The sequence below is a fragment of the Pristiophorus japonicus genome, chromosome 4 (assembly GCF_044704955.1).
Source record: "Pristiophorus japonicus isolate sPriJap1 chromosome 4, sPriJap1.hap1, whole genome shotgun sequence".
In the NCBI taxonomy this organism is placed as follows: Eukaryota; Metazoa; Chordata; class Chondrichthyes; family Pristiophoridae; genus Pristiophorus; species Pristiophorus japonicus.
The window spans coordinates 231,988,930-232,013,367 of NC_091980.1; the positions used below are offsets into that span (position 1 = coordinate 231,988,930).

Consider the following 24,438-nt stretch of genomic DNA (forward strand, 5'->3'; position numbering starts at 1 on the left):
AAGGAAACCTCCCGCTGATTTCCATCTACCGCCTTCTCTCAGCTGATGAACCAGTACTGCTCCATGTTGAACATCACTTGGAAGAAGCACCGAGCGTAACAAGGGCACAGAATGTACTCTGGGTGGGTCTGAAATGGGGATGTTGGCTGATGATTGCATAGTGTTTAGTTCCTGTCGCAACTCCCCAGCTAATGAAGCAGTCGAGGCCCACATGCAGCAAGACCTGGATAGCATTCAGACTTGGGCTGCTAAGTGGCAAGTACCAAGCAATAACTACTATCACCAAATTTCCCACAGTCCTGAGGGTCACTATTGACCAGCCACAAATACTGTGGCAACAAGACCAGGTCAGAGGCTGGTTATTCTGTGGCAAGTGTCTCACTTTGATTCCCAAAGCCCTTCCACATTTACAAGGAGCAAGTCAAGCGTGTGAAGTCATACTCTCCACTTGCCTGGATAAGTGCAGCTCCAACAACACAAGAAGCTCGACACCATCCAGGACAAAGCAGCCCGCTAGATTGGCACTCCCTCCACCACTGGTGCACCGTGGCTGCAGTGTGTACCATCTACAAGATGCACTGCAGCAACTCGTCAAGGTTTCTTTGGCAGCACCTCCTAAACCATTAACCTTTACCACCTAGAAAGACAAGGGCAGCATAGGAACACCATCAGCTGCAAGTTCCCTGCCAAGTTACACACCATCCCAACTTGGAACCATATCGCCATTCCTTCGTCACTGGGTCAAAATCCTGGAACTCCGCCCCGAACAGCACTGTGGAAGTACCTTCACCACAGACTGCAGCGCTTCAAGGGCAATTGGGGATGGGCAGCACTGTCCTTGCCAGCGACGCCAACATCCCAGGAACCAATGAAAGTTATTTGGTGTTTCCTCCTTTTGCTCCTCTGCACAAATTAGTCACCGTAGCTACAAAAAAAGGTATATTTCCTTCTATCATGTTTCATAAGTTTAAAAAAAAACAAGTGCTACTGAGCTGCAGCTCTTGGCCGCACTGAATATAGATATAGTGAATATAACAGTTCTATAACTCCAGAAAAGCCACACTGCCTCTGCAACAAAGTCCTATTAAGGCCAAACAAACTAACTTGGTTACTAAGCAAGATTTTTATTTTTTTCACTATCTGACAGCATTACATCTTTTAACCATGGGAAGTTGTCTCGATCCATTTCTACAAGTATTTTGTAAAGTTCAAATTTAGACATTTTTTTAAAAAACTTTAAACTTGACACTCTGATTTCAGTTTTAAAATTACAAAGAAGGCAGGAGTTTAGTTTTAAACAGTATGGTATATTTCAAAGGAATCTTATTACATGTTGTCTTCATCAGATTCGTCATCTTCTTCAAGAGATTCCTAAGGAAGAAAAAAGTCAAGTGAGGAAGATACATTAAGCAAAGCAAGAAATGATAAAGCTACATGAAATTTGTAAGATTGATATAGTTGCACTCACTTTGGCATATTTTTCTGCTTCCGCTTTGATATCTTTAGGTACAAGCTCATGTCTGCCTTTTGTAACTGCAAAGAAAGACATTGAAATATAATAAAGTATCAAGAAAAATAAAAAATCTTTCAATCTTTTGCTTCCCGAATCAACGGGATGTCTAACACAGTAAATGTGCATAGATGTACAGCTGGATTTTATCTAGCTTGAATGGTGCAGGTTAGCTTCCTCCTTCTTGATCCACTATCCATTAAAGATATCTACAGTTGAGTTTGGCGGGAGGCGGCAGTGCGAGCAGCATCGGTGAGGCCTATAAAGGCGAGTTTGTGCAGCTGGGAAGCAAAAAAGTAGAAAGAAATTGAAAGGTGACGTCACAGCCAAGGGAGGTAAGTGTTTGGCTGGTGATTGGTAAGTAGCTTTTCTTTTTTCTTTTCTATTTCAGTAAGTAACCTTCAGCATTGTTGTTGCCAATTTAAGTTTATCTAGGGGTTAAGTCATGGCAGGAGAGCTTGGACACGTGTTATGCTCCTCCTGTACCATGTGGGAACTCTGACGCTTCCAGTGTCCCTGACTACTACATGTGCGGGAAGTGAATCCGCCTCCAGCTCCTGACTGTCCGCATTGCGGAACTGGAGCTGCGGGTGGATTCACTCTGGAGCATGCACGATGCTGAGAATGATGTGAATAGCACATTTAGTGAGTTAGCCTTACCACAGGTAAAGGGTACACAGCCAGATAGGGAATGGAAGACCAACAGGAAGAGCAGTGCAGGGATCCCCTGCGGTCATCCCCCTGCAAAACAGATACACCACTTTGGGTACTGTTGAGGGGGGTGACTTATCAGGGGAGGGCAGTAGCAGCCAAGTTCATGACACCGTGGCGGGCTCTGCTGCACAGGAGGGCAGGAAAAAGAGTGAGAGAGCAATAGTGATAGGGGATTAGATAGGCATTTCTGTGGCCGCAACAGAGACTCCAGGATGGTATGTTGCCTCCCTGGTGCAAGGGTCAAGGATGTCTTGGAGCGGGTGCAGGACATTCTGAAAAGGGAGGGTGAACTGCCAGTTGTCGTGCATATAGGTTAAAAAAAACGGGATTAGGTCCTACGAGATGAATTTAGGGAGCTAGGAGTTAAATTAAAAAGTAGGACCTCAAAAATAGTAATCTCAGGATTGCTACCAGTGCCACATGTTAGTCAGAGTAGGAATCGCAGGATAGCTCGGATGAATACGTGGCTTGAGCAGTGGTGCAGAAGGGAGGGATTCAAATTCCTGGGGCATTGGACCGGTTCGGGGGGAGGTGGGACCAGTACAAACCGGACGGTCTGCACCTGGGCAGGACCGGAACCAATGTCCTAGGGGGAGTGTTTGCGAGTGCTGTTGGGGAGGAGTTAAACCAATATAGCAGGGAGACAGAGGGAAATAAAATGGAGTCAGAAGCAAAAGATAGAAAGGAGAATAGTAAAAGTGGAAGGCAGAGAAACCCAAGGCAAAAAACAAAAAGGGCCACATTACAGCAAAATTCTAAAGGGGCAAAGTGTTTAAAAAGACAAGCCTGAAGGCTCTGTGCCTCAATGCAAGGAGTATTCGGAATAAGGTGGACGAATTAACTGCACGGATAGCAGTTAGCGATGTAATTGGCATTACGGAGACATGGCTCCAGGGTGACCAAGGCTGGGAACTCAACATCCAAGGGTATTCAGCATTTAGGAAGGATAGACAGAAAGAAAAAGGAGGCGGGGTGGTGTTGCTGGTTAAAGAGGAAATTAATGCAATAGTAAGGAGGGACATTAGCCTGGATGATGTGGAATCGGTATGGGTGGAGCTGCGGAATCCCAAAGGGCAGAAAACGCTAGTGGGAGTTGTGTACAGGCCACCAAACAAGAAATAAGGGATGTGTGCGATAAAGGTACAGCAGTTATCATGGGTGACTTTAATCTACATATTGATTGGACTAACCAAACTGGTAGCAATGTGGTGGAGGAGGATTTCCTGGAGTGTATTAGGGATGGTTTTCTAGATCAGTATATCGAGGAACCAACTAGAGATGTGTAATGAGAAGGGACTAATTAGCAATCTTGTGCGAGGCCCCTTGGGGAAGAGTGACCATAATATGGTAGAATTCTTTAAGATGGAGAGTGACACAGTTAATTCAGAAACTAGAATCCTGAACTTAAGGAAAGGTAACTTCGACGGTATGAGGCGTGAATTGGCTAGAATAGACTGGCAAAGGACATTTAAAGGGTTGACAGTGGATAAGCAATGGCAAACATTTTAAAGTTCACATGAATGAACTTCAGCAATTGTACCTCCCTGTCTGGAGTAGGAGTAAAACTAAAACGGGGAAGGTGGCTCAACCATGGCTAACAAGGGAAATTAAGGATAGTGTTAAAGCCAAGGAAGAGGCAAATAGTTTGGCTAGAAAAAGCAACAAACCTGAGGACTGGGAGAAATTTAGAATTCAACAGAGGAAGACGAAGGGTTTAATTAAGAGGGAGAAAATAGAGTTCGAGAGGAAGCTTGCAGGGAACATAAAAGCTGACTGCAAAAGCTTCTATAAATATGTGAAGAGAAAAAGATTAGTAAAGACAAACATAGGTCCCTTGCAGTCGGATTCAGGTGAATTTATAATGGGGAATAAAGAAATGGCAGACCAATTGAACAAATACTTTGGTTCTGTCTTCACTAAGGAAGACACAAATAACCTTCCGATTGTACTAGGGGACAGTAGGTCTAGTGAGAAGGAGGAACTGAAGGGAAATTGGCGGGAAACTGATGGGATTGAAGGCAGATAAATCCCTGGGGCCTGATAGTCTGCATCCCAGAGTGCTTAAGGAAGTGGCCCTAGAAATAGTAGATGCATTAATCATTTTCCAACAGTCTATCGACTCTGGATCAGTTCCTATGGACTGGAGAGTAGCTAATGTCACGCCACTTTTTAAAAAGGGAGGGAGAGAGAAAGCGGGTAATTATAGACCGGTTAGCCTAACATCAGTAGTGGGGAAAATGTTGGAATCAATCATGAAGGATGAAATAGCAGCGCATTTGGATAGCAGTGACAGGATCGGACCAAGTCAGCATGGATTTCCAAAAGGGAAATCATGCTTGACGAATCTTCTGGAATTTTGTGAGGATGTAACTAGCAGAGTGAACAAGGGAGAACCAGTGGATGTGGTGTATTTGGACTTTCAAAAGGCTTTTGACAAGGTCCCGCACAAGAGATTGGTGTGCAAAATCAAAGTGTATGGTATTGGGGGTGATGTGCTGACGTGGATAGAGAACTGGTTGGCAGACAGGAAGCAGAGAGTAGGGATAAATGGGTCCTTTTCAGAATGACAGGCAGTGACTAGTAGAGTGCCGCGACCCCAGCTATTTACAATATACATTAACGATTTAGATGAAGGAATTGAGTGTAATATCTCCAAGTTTGCGGATGACACTACACTGGGTGGCGGTGTGAGATGTGAGGAGGACCTTAAGAGGCTGCAGGGTGACTTGGACAGGTTAGATGAGTGGGCAAATGCATGGCAGATGCAGTATAATGTGAGTTTATCCATTTTGGGGGCAAAAACACAAAGGCAGATTATTAGCTGGATGGCGGCAGATTTGGAAAAAGGGAGGTGTAACGAGACCTGGGTGTCATGGTTCATCAGTCACAAAGTTGGCATGCAGATACAGCAGGCGGTGAAGGCGGGAAATGGTATGTTGGCCTTCATAGCTAGGGGATTTGAGTATAGGAGCAGTGAGGTCTTACTGCAGTTGTGCAAGGCCTTGGTGAGGCCCCACCTGGAATATTGTGTTCAGTTTTGGTCTCCTAATGAGGAAGGACGTTCTTGCTATTGAGGGAGTGCAGTGAAGGTTTACCAGACTGATTCCAGAGATGGCATATATGAGAGACTGGATCAACTGGGCCTTTATTCACTGGAGTTTAGAAGGATGAGGGGGGATCTCATGGAAACGTATAAGATTCTGACGGGACTCGACAGGTTAGATGTGGGAAGAATGTTCCCGATGTTGGGGAAGTCCAGAACCAGGGGACATAGTCTTAGGATAAGGGGTAGGCAATTTAGGACCGAGATGAGGAGAAACTTCTTCACTGATTTGTTAACCTATGGAATTCCCTGCCGCAGAGAGTTGTTGATGCCAGTTCGTTGCATATATTCAAGAGGGAGTTAGATATGGCCCTTGGGGCTAAGGGGATCAAGGGGTATGGAGAGAAAGCAGGAAAGGGGTACTGAGGGAATGATCAGCCATGATCTTATTGAATGGCGGTGCAGACTCGAAGGGCCGAATGGTCCATTCCTGCACCTATTTTTCTATAAGAAGGTTACCAGACCCTGGCAACAAATCTCCCCTTCAAGCTAATACCAATGTGCCAGTTGTCTGGTGAATTATTAACAGCAGGAGGACTGTATACCTGTCTAGCTCAAATTATTAGTCTGCCAGAAGATCAACTTGAGTGTGCCATCAATTTGAACTGAAAGCCCCCTTGCTTGCTGCCTTAAGAGTACAAGTTGGGTTTAATATGATTTGGTAACAAAAGTTGCTCCAATTATTGATTCAAAAAGCAAATTTGGGATTGCAACCAAGCCTTTCCATGTGGAGTTGATATTTCTGCATGGGGAAACTATTTTTTCAAATCCATATTGGGGGAATATTCAGAGCATTTAAAATTACCAAGTTACTGTTTTAAAGGATGACACATCCAGTTGTATCAAAAGGTAAGAAAATAATCACTGTACACAGAATTTTAAAAGAAAATACATTACTTTCTCCAACCCAGCTTAGCTCCAACTCGAAGGATTTATCCTTTACTTCATCGTGGACTATGTAGATTCTGAAGATAAAAACAGTAAATACTTTAACTGTACAAATACAATGATTTTTTAGAGGGGGAAGGCACAGTGAATTTTGAAAAATTAACTACAATAGTATGAGTTTTTTTTAAAAAAACACTAGATTAGTCATTGATTCATCTCTTGCTCTGACCTCAATTTTTTTTTTTAATTCCATCATCTACCACCATCCAATCTATATATAGAATTAATTACACTTGCAGGGTATTTTACAAATTAATAGAATCTCATTTATAGGGACATACTGTTGGCATAATGCAGCTAGTGAAATCCCTTATTTCTTAAGAGGGTGGACGTTCGAAGCCACAAGCACCAGTGACATACCACTGATTGACACACATTTCTGTGAACAGATTAGTAAGTGCTCCATCTGGTGGCCCAGTTGAGAATAAAATGATTGTAGACAAGATCAAATGCCTTGATTTCGTATTAACTAAGTCTTGGTCAAGAGACCAATATTCTAAAATGTTTAAATGTAACAAATACTACTTACCATTACATTGTAATCCACAAGCAGAATGGAATTGCCACTAGCTTGTGTATATTAAGCTGGCAGCAGCCCTATTTTAACCCTTGAGTTTTTATGTTGCTTTTGCAAAAATCACCATGTAATATTCTAAAATAGGTTGTGAAGGGATGTCATTCACTCATCAGCCTTCCAACCTCTTGTGCGTACATGAAAACAGGCACAGGGCATTTTTGTTTCCTTAAGAGTACATTTCACCTCTACATACAAATTACTCTGCTGTTTGCCTCAATTTGTTTCTATAACCATGTCATAGTCTGGTTTTGGAAAAAAAATGGGGAATGGAATACTTGGTTCACCTGGCATCCACTGTATGAAACAAGCACTCCTGGATCGAAAACAAATATCTATTCTGGCATAATTGAATACCAACCATTATTCTTATAGCCAAGATCTGAACAATTTTCTGCTGTAGGCAATGTTTTTTTGGGGGGTATGATGACATGCTTGTGTCAAATATCTGCAAAAACTTAGACATAAATAATGACCTCTTGGGAAAGTACCAGAAGGCAATTGGCACTTCAGGAGATTATGGAGGAAAGGAAAATAAAGTTGCCTTTGAGGTATTAACAGAACCAGTAATGAATGTCACACAATAGATGTATTTTCTTTTTGCTGTCTACATTCAAATGAAATAGAGATGTTCTCCCTTTCAGCTTTTCCTCAAGATTGCAGCAGTAAAGCTTGGCCAAAAGAAAAAATATTCACTCATAAATCTACAACTGAGAATATAATGCACCACTGTCAGGAGTTCTGGTCTTCAAAAAGAATGTTGCTTGCTAGTCTGGACAGAAAATAAATTGTAGGTTGCAGTCCCTCAGTTATTCATTTTATCCCGAAACAAATAAGATCAGGTACACACTAAGATTTGTCAACAATTAGCTTGCAACTACCAGAAAAGTAGTTGTGTTCAATGGAGGTGTGTGTGTGGTAAGCACATACCAACTTCACTTCACGCTACAACTGCAAAATGACAATTTTACTTAAACATCTGGTAGAACATGTGAGCAGCTTGTATGCACTTAAGCATTATAATTCTATGATTTTTTTCAGTATTGAATGAGTAGTCTTATGAAAAGTAACTATCTTTTGATAACATAAATAGGAGTAGGCCATACGGCCCCTCGAGCCTGCTCTGCTATTTAATACGATCATGGACTTGGGTTCACTTCCCTGCCCATTCCCCATAACCCCTTATTGGTTAAGAAACTGTCTATCTCTGTCTTAATTTTGTTCAATGACCCAGCTTCCACAGTTCTGAGGCAGCAAATTCCACAGATTTATAACCCTCAGAAGAATTCCTCCTCATCTCCGTTTTAAATGGGCAGCCCCTTATTCCAAGATTATGCCCCCTAGTTCTAGTCTCCCCTATCAGTGGAAACATCCTTTCTGTATCCACCTTGTCAAGCCCCCTCAATCTTATACATTTTGATAAGATCACCTCTCATTCTTCTGAATTCCAACGAGTAGAGGCCCAACCTAGTGAACCTTCTCTGAACTGCCTCCAAAGCAAGTATATCCTTTCTTAAATAATATGGAAACCAAAACTGCACACAGTATTCCAGGTATATACAGGGCCTCACCAATACCTGTAGCAAGACTGCCCTGCTTTTATACTCACAATTACTTATTCTATGCAAATCAATGTCAATAGTAACTTGTATATTAAATAAAGGGTTAAAAATGTACTTAAGTGTAGGTAATTAATAGATTACATTTCAAGCATTTGAAATTACAGTTAAGTTTTAATATGGTTGTAGTGTGTTGGGAGCACTCCTCATGGCATAGCAAGTATATATTCTGCTGAAATGCACCACCAGGACAATCTTGGTCCACAACCTAATTTTTGGCAACTGTCTGCCAGGGCAATCCCTGAACTACTGCTGAACAGAGATCACTGGTGCAGACAGGCTTTGGATGAGGATAATTGGACCAGTGATGTATGTACGCTTCAAAACAACTTGTGCGAGTAGTAAGTTATAGGAGTAGGCCATTTGGCCCCTCGCGCCTGCTCTGCCATTCAATGATCATGGCTGATCCGATTATGGACTCGCACTCGCTCCCCATAACTCTTTACTCCCTTATCGCTCAAAAATCTGTATCTCCACCATAAATATATTCAATGACCCAGCCTCCACAACTCTCGGGGAGAGAATTCCACAGATTTACAACTCTGTTAAATGGGCGGTCCCCTTTTTCTGAAACTATGACTAGTTCTAGATTCCCCCGAGTGGAAATATCCTCTCTGCATCTACCTTTTAGAGCCCCCTCATTATCTTGTATGTTTTCGATAAGATCACACCTCATTCTTCTGAACTCCAATGAGTATAGGCCCAACCTAGTCAACCCCCTCATCTCCAGAATCAACCAATGAACCTTCTCTGAACTGCCTCCAATGTAAGTATATCCTTCCTTAAATAAGGAGGCCAAAACTACGCAGTACTCTAGGTGTAGCCACACCAATACCGTGTACAGTTGTGGCAGGACTTCTCTGCTTTTATACTCCATCCCCCTTGCAATAAAGGCCAACATTCCATTTGCCTTCCTGATTACTTGTTCATGCATACTTAACTGTGTTTTATGCACAAGGACCCCCAGGTTCCTCTGTACTGCAGCATTTTGTAATTTTTCTCCATTTAAATAATTTGGATTTATTTTTTCTGCCAGGGTGGACTCGATTCGATCGCCTGGATGGGTCGGAGAGGAATTTTCTGAGATTTCCCCCCCCCCCCCCGCAATTGGCCTGGGTTTTTAAATCTGGTTTTTGCCTCTCCCAGGAGATCACATGGCTTCAGTTGGGGTAGAATGTAGAATGTTTTAGCGTGAGGGGTGTTGCAGTTGTGTGGGGCGGACTGGTTGGGCTGGGTGCTCTTTACCTTTCCGCCATTGTTCATAGGTTTATATGTAACCTTCAGGGCTGCTGACCGAGGGCCGTGCGGCTCTTTGTCGGCTGGCGCGGACACGATGGGCCGAAATGGCCTCCTTCCGCACTGTAAATTTCTATGTTTCTAAATTGGTCAAACATTTCCCCTTCATAAAACCATGCTGACTCTGCTTGACTGAATTATGCTTTTCCAAATGACCTGCTGCTGCTTCCTTAATAATGGACTCCAGTCCTCATGAGGACTGCTAAAGTACCGGTGGACTGCTGAGATCTAGGGGCCGAACTTTGGTACTAGTCTCACCGGCAGGAAAGGTGTGTGGGGGGGGGGGGGAAAAAATTGAAAAATGTCCTATTGCAGAATCTGTTAAAGTAAATCAGTAACTTAATTAGTACTAAGAGCAAGATTGTTTAGCCAAAGAAAATCTAAATACATGTAGCCAATCTTGAGAAATTATAAACTTACATTTTTGCAACTTCTTTAACCACTTCTCTGCAAGTCATATCTTTCATCTGTAAAGCAGTTATAGGAGGAAAACATGAATATCTTACATATACACTTGATGATTTTGGGGGAAGGGGGGGGGGCAGATGAGAGGATGGGGGGGGCAGGAGAGAGGGAGAAGAGAAAGGCAGGGGAAGGGAAAGGGAGAGAGGTCTCTGTTCGATTCTATTAAATTCTTGTCCGCATTTGAATGCGGTGCGCTACAGCACCTCCGCTGGCAGGAGGGTGTTAATTACATCCTGACAAGTTTACATAAGCAGTTCATTAGAAATTCTGATAGAAAAATTTATCATGGAGTTGACACGAAATGGACACAAATTAAGATTATCAAAGTTTTGAAAGCATCCACTCTTCAAAAGTTGTTTTTTTTTAAACGATTGAGACGGCAGTCATTTAATGTTTACCAGGAACTTCCAATCAATTGAACTCCAATTAAACTCGAGCCATTTATCTTCTGCAATTATACTTTGTGGCTTCAAAAAGACACAGACCACTTAAATCCAGCTCGACCTCGGCAGCAAAAGATTGTTAGATGTATAACTCATAATAATCATCAATATCTTGGGAGGGTTGCTAGTATTTTAGCCCTTGAAAAGATCAAGGAAACAGTCTTAATTTGAACAATTTTCAGGTTGTGCTGCCTATGATGTTCCTAATACAGGTACTATATTAAGGATGTACAAGGCTTTCTTCTAATTAACCTTTTACCAACTATATTTAGGTGGTGAACTGCAAACCACCTTTACTCATTTTCTACAACAGGTCTCCAGCGTTTATTCCCAAGTTTTAGCAGATATCATGCAGTGTCTCCCCCAATAATGTACCATATTATACTTGTGGAAATTCTGTCACACACATTTCAGCACCCAAGATTGCCACATGTATCAAGACCATATATGCAGCATTCTGATACACCCTTTATAACACCATTAACTTGCAGCACAAACCTTTAATTAAGCGGACAGTTGAGTAGTAAATCTATCGCGCAAGTTCTTGCCTGATCTGTTAATCCACACCAGTCTGCTTCCGAACCAATGTCCCAAAAATCTCACTTCATTTCACAGTTTGTTCCCATACCTCTTAGTTTCATTCCCTCACATGATATTCATTTCACTTCTTCTAGCTTACCTGCAGCTTCTCAATCTCTGTTTTTGCTGCTTCTTTAGCTTTTCCAATTGCACATCCCCAGTAACCCTACAGAAATATAACAATCAGAATTTTAACCACAAAAGATTCCAGTACTCATGCAGGAAATAAGTCATTAAAAAGGGAATCACATGTAGCATACATTCATCCCATGAACTGAAAAGTGTGTACAATTTCTCACATCACAGCTTAACATAGACAATTTGTCTTGGGAGGTACAGATTACAAAGCAGTTCATCATCAAGGTAATAAACTGCCACTCCTCTTACACACTTCCTAGAAGCTGGCTCCTCAACTGAACAAACTGGGAAACATAGAAAATAGGTGCAAGAGTAAGCTCTTCGAGCCTGCACAACCATTCAATATCACTGATCATGCAACTTCAGTACCCCATTCCTGCTTTCTCTCCATACCCCTTGATCCCTTTTGAATATATCTAACGAACTGGCCTCAACAACTTACTGTGGTAGAGAATTCCACAGGTTCACAATTCTCTGAGTGAAGAAGTTTCTCCTCATTTCAGAACTAAATGGCTTACCCCTTAGGCTGTGGCCCCTGGTTCTGGACTTCCCCAACATCGGAACATTCTTCCTGCATCTAACCTGTCCAATCCCGTCAGAATGTTATATGTTTCTATGAGATCCCCTCTCATTCTTCTAAATTCCAGTGAATATAAGCCTAGTCGATCCAATCTTTCTTCATATGTCAGTCCTGCCATCCCGGAATCAGTCTGGTGAACCTTCACTGCACTCCCTCACTAGCAAGAACGTCCTTACTCAGATTAGGAGACCAAAACTGTATACAATATTCAAGGTGTGGCCTCACCAAGGCCCTGTACAACTGCAGTAAGACCTCCCTGCTCCTATACTCAAATCCTCTCGCTTTGAAGGCCACATGCCATTTGCCTCCTTCATGGTCTGCTGTACCTGCATGCCAACTTTCAATGACTGATGTACCACGACACCCAGGTCTTGTTGCACCTCCAGTTTTCCTAATCTGTCACCAGATAATATTCTGCCTTCCTGTTTTTGCCACTAAAATGAATAACCTCACATTTATCCACATTATACTGCATCTGCTATGCATTTGCCCACTCACCTAACCTGTCCAAGTCACCCTGCAGCCTCTTAGCTGTGTGGCAGTGTGAGCTGTGAGGAGGATGCTAAGTGTCATCTGCAAACTTGGAGATATTACATTCAATTCCTTCGTCTAAATCATTAATGTATATTGTAAATAGCTGGGGTCCCAGCACTGACCCTTGCAGTACCCCATAGTCAATGCTTGCCATTCTAAAAAGGATCTGTTTATTCCTACTCTGCTTCCTGTCTGCCACCCAGTTCTCTATCCATGTCAATACATTACCCCCAATACCCGTGCTTTAATTTTGTACACCAATCTCTTGTGTGGGACCTTGTCAAAAGCCTTTCGAAAGTCCAAATACACCACATCCACTGGTTCTCCCTTGTCCACTCTACTAGTTACATCCTCAAAAAATTCCAGAACATTTGTCAAGCATGATTTCCCCTTCATAAATCCATGCTGACTTGGACCGATCCTGTCACTGCTTTCCAAATGCACTGCTATTACATCTTTAATAATTGATTCCAACATTTTCCCCACTACCGATGTCAGGCTAACCGGTCTATAATTCCCTGTTTTCTCTCTCCTTTTTTTTTTAAAAAAGTTGGTTACATTAGCTACTCTCCAATCCATAGGAACTGATCTAGAATCGATATTGTTGGAAAATGATCACCAATGCATCCACTATTTCTAGGGCCATTCCTTAAGTACTCTGGGATGCAGACCATCAGGCCCTGGGGATTTATCGGCCTTCAATCCCATCAATTTCCTGACTAATAACAATTTCCTTCAGTTCCTCCTCCTCACTTGACCCTTGGTCCCCTAGTATTTCCGGAAAGTTATTTGTGTCTGCTTCATCCTTTGGGCACATAATAGCATGTGATGAGGTGAGCTAAAAGAGAACATGACATAAAATGCTAATAGTTTGTAGGCCAAGTGCAGCTATTATAGCATTTGATGTCATTAGGTGATGCTATGCAACTTCCTCTCTAAAGGCTTCCAAGGCCAACATCACACCATAAATGTAAAGTTTGCAATATTCGGCATAGTTTAATCACCTCCACAATGACAGGAAGCATTTCTGGTTGTTGAAAAAATATTTCACCTATTGCAGTGCATACAGTGCAATAGAATATGCCACACTTAAGCAAGGACAACAAAGTTTTGGGGCTTTTTTTCCTCTTGTAAACGAATTCTGAACAAAACGCCACGCTGCCCTAACAACTGCAATTAAGTCGCCTACTTTCCCCTTCGGCCAAGAATTATCCAAAGAGCAAGGGGAGGATAAGAAAAAAAAAAGGAAAACAAGCAAGAAATATTTAGGTCGTTTGAGCCTACAATTGATTTGAAGCTGTAATCTGTACACAGGACATCCAAGAAGTTGACACTTTTGCAAATTTTAAGTTTCCAGTTATTTCAAAAATGATATACTACAGCTGATTTGACAACTAAAAATATGTGCTGAACAAAAAGAATAAAAAGCAAAATTTATTAAATGACAAATCCAAATATTCAAATGTTGGGTGTATTTACACTGCATATTTGGTACCAGTGCAATTTCTGCCATACCACTATTAAACTTGCAATGTAAATCTAGAGTCAGGATCCAACAAGACTTGAATAAAGTGAAATGGAGAAGGAAGTCCAATTCCATCTAAGTTTGAAATGGCAGTGTCAATCCTGTGCAGTGTTAAACTTGGTTTACCAAGTTCGATATTATGCACTTTTTAAATCCAAAGGTACAATTATGCTTTAGGTTTATAGAAATATCTTCATTCTTCCCATAAATATTAAAAATGAACATCTTGCTGCTAATGGGAGTTTAGTTAGTATCTGGTAACTGGTGTTAAAACCACTGCTACATACTGATTTTCGAATGAATTACAAAAAAGTAGGACAGGCAACATATTCTTGGAGACACTTACATGTGACACTCCTGAAGGGTCAATCATGTACATCTGAGCTCCATCATCCTCATCATAAGAACCCATAATAAAGCTATAAAGAAACAACATTTTGGAATAAATGTGTGTCACTTAGATTTTCAATAAATGTATCTAAAAATGGTATAAATGCTAAATATTTAGTATACAGTTAAATATCTGTGACATGCACATTTCCTAATTTAATCAAACATCACACACCAGTTCCACACAATCTTTCAGCTGTTGGTTCACATTCTTCTCCCACCCCACCCCCACACACCCCTAAATACAAGAGCTACCTTAGATCAACTGTATAAACATGTAATACAAATCATACTTTTCAGATCACTACACAGTAGTAATTTTACAATAAAATTACCTGCTTCCAAACGGCCTCACAGCACTATATAATGTGTATGCATGGACATACATTGCTACTCTGTCTGCCAGATGCTAAAAAAAAAGAAATTCTTAGTTAAGTTTAACAAAGTAAAATTATAAACACTTGTAGAATGCTGATGTACTTCAAAGTTATCACATGAACCCAAAAAATTCTACATTGGCCCAAATAATTAACAATTCCAGATCATAGCCTCTGCCCTCATTTTTTTCCAGATAGCAGTTGTTGATTCAGCTATTTCCATTTCAATCTCTTCTAGACCCATCTTTTGTTCCTTGTCCTATTACAATCTCCTTTTGCCTCACACCATCAACCCTTTTGTCTTTTAATCTTGCCACAGACCTTCCTTTTTGTTCTTTCCTCCCCGCCTCTGCACTTGTTTAAAACCAGTTATATCTCTAACTTTTTTTAAAAATATAGTTCTGACAGGACATCAACCCACAAGAACACAAGAAATAGGAGCAGGAGTAGGCCATTTGGCCCTTCGAGCCTGCTCCACCATTTAATAAGATCATGGCCGATCTGATCATGGACTCCGTTCCACTTCCCTGCCTGCTCCCCATAACCCTTTTCCCTTAAATCGCTCAAAATATCTCCACCTTAAATATATTCAATGACCCAGCCTCCCCAGTTCTCTGTGGCAGAGAATTCCACAGATTTACAACCCCAAGAAGAAATTCCTCCTCATCTCTGTTTTTAATGGACGGCCCCTTATTCTGAGACTATGCCCCCTTGTTTTAGTTTTCCCTATGAGTGGAAATATCTTCTCTGCATTCACCTTGTCGAGCCCCCCTCATTATCTTATATGTTTTGATACGATCACCTCTGATTGTTAATGTATTCATTTGAGAGAAGCAATGCAATTCACTCTTCATCAACCACTTTCAACTAGTGAGAAGCTAAGCCACAAAGACCAGAAAGGCTCCAGGTTCAATCCCCAGTTTGTGCGGAGTTTCCTGAGCAGTCTTTGTATATTGCAATTAGCCTGAGCTCTTCAGCATTGGGGAACTGGGGGAGGGGGAAGAAAGAAGGGAGTTTATTCAAAAAAGTCATGGTTCACTACTTTGCATTTCTATCCAGCAACCTCTATCGGAAATGCATGTATGGCAATTTATGGCAAGGTCAGGATTGTGCTGGGCTACAGTGCCCTGCCATCACCACTCAGGCTCATATTTGAAAAATGGGAATTTAAGATGCATTTGTGGATAAAACATTGTTAGAATCATAAAATCAGGATGGTTACAGCACGGAGGAAGCCATTCGACCCGTCGAGCCCATGCCGGCTCTGCAAGAGTACCTCAGCTAGTCCCATTCCCCTGCTCTTTTCCCGTAACCCTGCAAATTTTTTTCTTTCGGATATTTATCCAACTCCCTTTTGAAAGCCGTGATGGAGTCTGCCTCCACCACCCTTTCTGGCAGTGGATTCCAGATCCTAACCACTCGCTGCGTAAAAAAGTGTTTTTTTCTTATGTCGCCTTTGGTTCTTTTGGCAATCCTCTGGTTCTCGACCTTTCTGCCAATGGGAACAGTTTCTCTCTATCTAGATCCATCATTGTTTTGAACACCTCTATCAAATCTCCTCGCAAACTTCAACAAGAACAACCCCAGCTTCTCCAACCCCTCATCCCTGGAATCAGTCTCGTAAATCTTTTCTGCACCCTCTCCAAGGCCTTCACATCCATCATAAAATGCAGTGCCCAGATTTGGACAAGATACTCCAGTTGAGGCCAAACCAGTGTTTTTATACAGATTCATCATAATACCCACGCTTTTGTACTCTATACCTCATTCATGTAGCCTAGGATCCCTCAAGCTTTTTCTAAACTGCTTTCTCAACCTGCACCGCCACCTTCAACGATTTGTGCACATAGCGCTCTGATCATACACCCGCTTTAGTTTATATTTACTCTCCTCATTCTTTCTACCAAAATGTATCACACTGCAGTTTCCTGTGTTAAATTTCATCTGCCACGTGTCTGCCCATTCCACCATCCTATGTCCTCTTGAAGTCTATCACTATCCTCTTCACTGTTCACCATACTTCCAAGTTTTGCATCATCTGCAAATTTTGTAATTGTACTCTGTACATCTACATCCAAGTCATTAATAAATAAAGAAAAGCAGTGGTCCTAGTGTGGTAGAAGCAGAGATGGGGTCGAGCGCAGCGGGAGAAACAATTGTTCTATGGTTATAGTGACTGCATTAATTTTTTAAGAACATAAGAAATAGGAACAGTAGTAGGCCATACAGCCCCTTGAGCCTGCTCCGCCATTCAATAAGATCATGGCTGATCTGATTATGGACTCAGTTGAACCTCCCTGCCCACTCCCCATAACCCCTTATCATTTAAGAAACTGTCTATTTCTGTCTTAAATTTGTTCAATGACCCAGCTTCCACAACTCTGTGGCAGCGAATTCCACAGATTTTCAACCCTCAGAAGAAATTTCTTCTCATCTCTCTTTTAAATGAACGGCCCCTTATTCTAAGATCATGCCCTCTAGTTCTAGTCTCCCCCATCAGTGGAAACATCCTCTCTGCTCCCACCTTGTCAAGCCCCCTCATAATCTTATACATTTCAATAAGATCACCTCTCATTCTTCTGAATTTCAATGAGTAGAGCCCAACCTAGTCAACCTTTCCTCATAAGTCAACCCACTCATCTCTGAACTGCCTCCAAAGCAAGTATATCCTTTCGTAAATATGGAAACCAAAATTGCACGCAATATTCCAGGTGCGGCCTCACCAATACCCTGTACAGCTGTAGCAAGACTTCCCTGCTTTTATACTCCATCTCCTTTGCAATAAATGCCAAGATTCCATTTGCCTTCCTGATCACTTGCTGTACTTTCATACGATCCTTGTTTGTTTCATGCACAAGTACCCCCAGGTCCCGCTGTACTGCAGCACTTTGCAATCTTTCTCCATGTAAATAATAACTTGCTCTGAGTTTTTTTCTGCCAAAGTGCATGACCTCGCACTTTCCAACATTATACTCCATCTGCCAAATTTTTGCCCACTCACTTAGGCTGTATGTCCTTTTGCAGATTTTGTGTGTCCTACTCACACATTGCTTTTCTTCCCATCTTTGTATCGTCAGCAAACTTGGCTACTCAGTCCCTTAGATTGTAAATAGTTGGGGTCCCAGCACTGATCCCTGCAGCACCCCACTAGTTACTGGTTGCCAACCAGAGAATGAACCATTTATCCCGACTCTCGGTTTTCTGTTTGTTAGCCAATCCTCTAGCCATGCTAATATATTACCCCCAACCCCATGAACTTTTATCTTGTGCAGTAACCTTTTATGTGGCACCTCGTCATGCTGTGCAGTTTATCCATTAAACATCTAGAGCTGTACCAAAATAACACTGCTAAGCAGATCTCATACCCTCAGTGGAATATCGTATCCATAGTTGGATCTAAAGTTGGAAGCTTCTTCCCTTGCAATATCAGTGAGAGACCGGGCATCTGCCAGAAGACCCGCTACTGCCTGTCGGATGAAACAAAAGTTGCTTACTGTGATGTCAATTACAATAGTTAGACTCAAATCAAAATATGATGCACCATTGTAGTAAGACAGTAAATGTTAAACGACAATGTTATTCAATACCAATTATTTATATATTTAATACATTTTTGTACACTGGGTTTACAGACACTGATCAGCAACAACCCTCGAGCTACAAGAATGTTTTCATTTCATCTTGCAAACCAACATGACTTTTTAGGGGGATGGATGCTTATAAAATGATCTTACCATTCCTACATGACGATCGATGTTAAATATGCGTTTGTTGGAGCCCTGTTCATACAGTTTAGAAAGGACTAATTTCTCTACTCCAAACACTACTCCATCTTTACACCTTATCCCGATGGCTGTACTGTGAAATGAATTCAGAAGGAAACACATTGAATTGGACAAGAAAAAGAAAAAGGATAAGGTTGAGATCACAAACATTTGTATCTGCTTTTATTTTAGAGGGAGGGTTGAATTCTCAATTTAGCATTAGCTTTTAAATACATGCAAGAGTTGTTTTGAAATGTGAAGATTTTGGCAACATTCACCAAATGGAATGAACATCTAACCAAATCGCAGTCTTGAATTATAAAATTTAGAAATGAATTGACCTCAGTACCTTAGATTGGGTTTGGGGGGGTGGGGGGAGGGGGGAGAGGGAAAGAGAACTCATCCAAAATTCCTGCTCCTGATCACTAATCAGCAACATCTTCTGGAAATAATTGAGTAGACACTGGACAATGACAGTCAGGTTTGGTTATGATGCCCCCCACAGTTGAACAACACATTGATCCTCGCATGTGAATAATGGCCACTTAGCCAACCGATGCCTGTGGAACCGTACTCCAGCAAGGAATCAACACTTAGAAATAAGCCCGAGACGAGCTGAACCTCACTAAAACTTCTGAAAATTCCTTACAAAAACACATTTCTGCAAGCATTATGGGTTCCTTACCTACTGTTCTCTACAGCTTTCATGGCGTATTCAACCTGGAATACTCGTCCATCAGGAGAGAAGGTGGATGCTGACAAATCATACTGGAAATTAAAAACAAAACAAATTTTATAGCCATGAGTAATATCAAAATTATAAATTCTCTTCAAATACAAATCAACTGGCACCCCTTCAGTGCAACAAAATAAAATGTTTACAGATAATATACAACACAAACAGGCCATTCAGCCTAACTAATCGGCGCTGGTGTTTCTACTCCACAATTCTCCTCCCATTCCATCTACCTCATCTCAGCCTTTCAGCAAATTTTCTATTTCCTTTTCTCTCATGTATTCATCTTGTGTTACGCAAGCGGCAATTTCGCTAGTCATGTGATTAATAGTTGCCTGCGATGGTTCCTGAGGTAAATACCAAATTACACTAGACAAGTGACAGTATTGTAAATGTTCGTTTAATACAGGAAAAGTACAAGACTCACTACTTATAATCTATAGTTACTCAATACAAAAGTAGTATAAGGCTCACTACTCATACTCTATTTATTTAACTCTGCAGAAAGTGTTCCAAAGGGTGTTCCTCTCCACTCAAAATACTATCCGTTTAACTCAACTCTGCAAACAAGGCATTCCAAAAGGTGTTCCTTGCTGTTCAAAATACTCTGTTTAACTCAACACTCTCAGTTACCAAATACGTCCCAGGTGATCAATCCGGTCGTGACACTGTTCCTTCAAGGGTCGCTCCCTGGTCCCTGCTTTTGTTCCGTCAAGGGTCTTGTCCCTGGCACCTACTTCTATCGAGTGTTGTTCCCGGGTTCTCACTGCCTAGGTGGGGTTTCTCCTCCTGGTTTATACAATTCTATAATCTGTCCCATCTCCTTTGACTACACATTTGTCTGTGCCCTGGTAATTGGGTTATTCTAATTACAATATTTCCTTCATTACATTTTGTCTGTACCCTGTTGATTAGTATATTCTGTCCCATTGATTAGTCATGCTTCCTTAGCATCGCCAAAATGTAATCAAATTTCAATTGGTAATTCATTTCATCTTCAAGGCACCTTAACCTTACTCTCGGGGGTCTTTCCATTTTATGTTGCCATAGCCTGCATATTTCCACATCTTGTTTCCTTTTAAAAGCATCCAAGCTATTTGCTTCAACCATTTCCTGTGGTAACAAGTTCCATATTCTAACCACTCTGAGTAAAGATATTTCTCCTTTTTTCCCTATTGGATTTAGTAGTAACTATCTTGTATTTATGGCCCCTTGTTTTGGATTCTCTCAAGTGGAAACATTCCACATCTTCCCTGTCCAACCCATTCATAATTTTAAAGACTTCTATTAGGATACATCCAAGTCTTCTTTCTAAAAAATTTGATACTAGCCGAGATCAAAATACTACACTAAATGCATATTGTACCATAAATTGGCAGGATACAAGTACTGCCAGCAATTCTGCAAATAATGTCACCATCTCTCGGCTAGAGGCTTGGAATGAGAAAATAGCTAGGATAACAGCAAATGTTTACCATACAGTTGGGATGTCCAAGCTTTTTAATCTGTGTGGGTCACAAAGGTACAGCCTCTATGTTCCTAATAATTCACACATATCTCACGCTGTTGATACGAGCTGTTTTAGAATTTATCCACCAGTGAGGAAACAGGATTAATTACAGCCCTTTGCAAAACTCCATGCTTCTAAATTCAAATATGAAAAAACAGCTAGCAAGAAGGACTACACTTGCTTGGTGTACTGTGTACAATTCTGGTCACCATATTATAAGAAGGATATAAAGACACTGGAGAGGGTGCAAAAAATGATTTACAAGGATGATACCAGAAATGCGATGAACAGGCTGGGTCTCTTTTCTCGAGAACGTAGTAAAACGTCCCAAGATGCTTCACAGGAGGGGTGACCTAATACAAGGTAGTCACCAAGAAATCAAATAGGGGGAATTCAGAAGAAACTTTTTTTATCGAGAGAGTGGTGAAAATGAGGAACTCGCTACCACAGGGAGTGATTGAAGCATATAGTATAGATGCATTTAAGGGGAGGCGAGAGAAGCACATGAGGAAGAAAGGAATAGAGGGTTATGCGGATAGTTAAATGAGGAAAGACAGAAAGGAGACTCCAGTGGAACATAAACTCCAGCATGGACTGGTTGGGCCAAATGGCCAGTTTCTGTGCCATACATCCTATGTGATCCTATGTAAGGAGTTGCCTGAACTTGCCGGGGGAGGGGGGTGGAAGAGAGAAAACGACCTCATGAAGCCCTTGGGCAAAAGTATGCTATGCAGGAACATTCAAAACTAGGCACATATGGATGTTAGGTGAGGACAAGTGCAGATTTTTCTGTAATGAACCCTCCCCCCACCACCCCTGTAGGAAAATATCTAGCCTTTAGTTAATTAATTAATTAACCAGCAAGGTTAAACAGTGGGAGAAACTTACCTGTCTTTCCATGCACAAGACACTAACATGCCATACTAGAGCAGCAAACTACAAAAAGAAAAGTTCTATACCAAGTACAGTTATCTTTTTTTAAATCAGGGATCCTTACTGGGCATGGTTCCGTGGATACCAATCACAGACATGTAGTAGGAAGAACTATGACCAATCGCCCCCCTCAACAACTTGCATTTATACAGGTACAACACCTTTGACATAGTAAAATGCCCCAAGACACTTCACAGAAGCATTAACAAAATTTGACAACCATATAAAAAGGAGATTAGGACAGGTGACCAAAGCTTAGTCAGAGAAGTAAGTTTTAAGGAGCCTCTTAAAAGGAGGAGAGGTAGAGAGGTATCAGTTTAGGGAGGTGATTCCAGAGCTTAGGGACTAGCCAGCTGAGGGCACAGTCGCCAATGGTGGAGCGATTAAAATCAGGGATGCACAAAAGGTAAGAATTGGAGGCGTGCAAATATCTTGGAGGGTTGTGGTACTGGAGATTAGAGAGATAGGGTGGGGCGAGGCCTTGGAGGGATTTGAAAACAAAGATGAGAATTTTTTTTAAAATCAAGGCATTGCCAGACCTAACAGAGATACTGCGACATGAGTATTGGAACCAGACTCCTGCCTAATACCAGCTAACTCAGCACAGATCGTGGATGGAGCGTGGAACCTTCCCAGTCTGTAACACTCGGCTACTCACTAGATAAACTCTCAGCCATCAGTGGAGCTCTGTAAAGCCATCATTTCCAGATGTAATGATTTTCACTTTATTCACAATGCTAGCATTCAGAACCAATTGCATATAACTTAAGAAGCTGGCCTGGAAAGCACATTAAGGCTGCAATATTACTGCATTACTCGTCTCTGCTGATTGGGAGAAAGCTGCCCCTCGGCTGTCCAACTTTAAAAAAAATGTTCACGTTAGCATGCGTGGGACCATTAAACATTCAGGTGGACATAAAAGATTCCACGACATTATGCAAAATAGATAAGATGTTCATCTTGTGTCTTGGCCAAAATTTCTCTCAACCAACACCACAAACCGGCTTATCGCTATTTGTCAAGACTATGCTGTATGCAAATTGGTTGACATGTATCCTACATTATAACCATGACTGCATTTCAAAAATAACTTAATTGGCTGTGAAGTTTTTTGGGGATGTGAAAGATGCTATATAAAAATGTACATCTTTTCATCCTTCTCTGGCATGTACAATATTAAAACGAGAACCCAACTTAGCTTGCCGTTCCCAACTGCAAGTTAAAATGTCAAAACTCTACAAAAGTAGATCTACCATCACCTGCTTAGATAATGGTACATTTCCAAATGTCACCAAAAGCATGATCTTATATTGAAACTTGGATATGTCCCACACCATCACACAACGTACACATTAACAAATCACCTAACGATTATGTCTAGTTGACACAGGACCATAATTCCTTGTTTTGAAACTTAGGTGCCAGCCCTGACTCAGTGGTAGCACTTCTACTTGGAGTTAGAAGGTTGTGGGTTCAAATTCCAAACCAAATATTTAAGCATATAATCTGGCCTGACATTTCATCTGAGGGAGTACTGCACTGCCTTCTTTTGGACAAGACCGAGGCTGCCCCCTCAGGTGGGCGTAAAAGATCCCATGGCAATATTCAAAGTGGAGTTCTAGGCTTTTTATTTCATAATAGAATTATAAAGAAGAGCTCTGTCATGAATTCAATACAAAATAAAATAAATCCGAACCTGACCACGTGTAGTCTTTAAACTACTGTATCAAAATCCTAAGTTCTCGTTACTATTATCCCCATGATTTTGTTTCTCTTTTGTTGGTTTCGGTTGGATGATAGCCAAGATTCAACACATGAGATCAATGAAACAATCTATTAAGAGTAAGGAAGAGATAAACTGGTTGGATATAAACTCAGGAAGCCCCTATTAATAAATATTTATTTAAAAATACAAATCAGTAAGATCTGCAAAAACAACCTAGGTTATGTGAATCAATTCACGTGGAATTTACAAAATAATCGTCAACGAGAGTCCGTCCAAATTTCGAACTGAAACCTCGTTAATTTTAAGATCAGGTTGTCTTCCCGCAACACATCGCAGACGTTTTCAACTCGAAATGCACATCTGACGAGCAAGAAGCCGCTCTCCTCCGTGATCCGGATTGAAGGATGAATTGCAATCCGGCGGCCGTCACTAAATCCTCCCCCCACGCCGTTACTTTCGCTTTAACTGCGGAGGCTCCCGGTGACTCAGCAGCTTCACCCGCAGAGACGCGGCGGGAGTGTCCGGGCCCTTGTGAAGTTGCTCAGCGACCCGGCCGAGCTGAAAGCGGCTCCCCGCGGCCTGGCGCCCTGTACCCAGGCCCGGGGAAACAACCCTTTCAGGCTGAAAACCTCCGATATTTTTCCTGCCCATCGCTCGGCCACATCAACAGCAGGCCCGCCATCCACGTGGACTCACCCCGGTACCGATGGAACTCATTCCGGACCGAACGATATCACCAACTACTCTCACTCCGCTTCGGTTCCCTTTCCACCGACCCGGCCACTCCACCAATAACGCGCTTTCTGATTGGATAGGAGCTGTGCTCCAGCTGCACCTATCAGGCGTGTCTATTTCGGCGCAACACCCATCATCATCATCATAGGCAGTCGTTCGAAATCGAGCAAGACTTGCTTCCTCTCTAAAAGTGAGTTCTCAGGTGGCTGTACAGGAATTACGGTCTCTGTCACAGGTGG

At 41.7% G+C, this 24,438-nt stretch overlaps 2 protein-coding genes across 6 annotated transcripts in view; one reads left to right on the top strand and one right to left on the bottom strand.

Moving 5' to 3' along the window:
- Positions 1-24,438, top strand: part of LOC139263300 (F-box/WD repeat-containing protein 7-like) — a 237,005-nt gene that overhangs the window by 78,907 nt on the left and 133,660 nt on the right. The window contains exon 7 of one of the 5 annotated variants that reach the window (XR_011593088.1): positions 1,347-1,583. The exons of the other annotated variants lie outside the window; for them this stretch is intronic. The gene's annotated coding sequence lies outside the window, so the exon portion shown is untranslated. Of the gene's footprint in view, positions 1-1,346; positions 1,584-24,438 lie in introns of those variants that run through there. 5 annotated transcript variants of the gene reach the window in all.
- psma3 (proteasome 20S subunit alpha 3) lies at positions 1,105-24,269 on the bottom strand. The gene is made up of 11 exons (XM_070879151.1): positions 24,161-24,269; positions 19,245-19,327; positions 18,530-18,653; positions 18,161-18,262; positions 14,754-14,827; positions 14,375-14,447; positions 11,352-11,417; positions 10,185-10,231; positions 6,225-6,292; positions 1,469-1,533; positions 1,105-1,371 (listed from the first exon to the last, which is right to left on the bottom strand). Exons 1-11 carry the CDS (start codon positions 24,179-24,181, stop codon positions 1,327-1,329), a joined length of 768 nt encoding a protein of 255 aa, XP_070735252.1. The 5' UTR covers positions 24,182-24,269; the 3' UTR covers positions 1,105-1,326.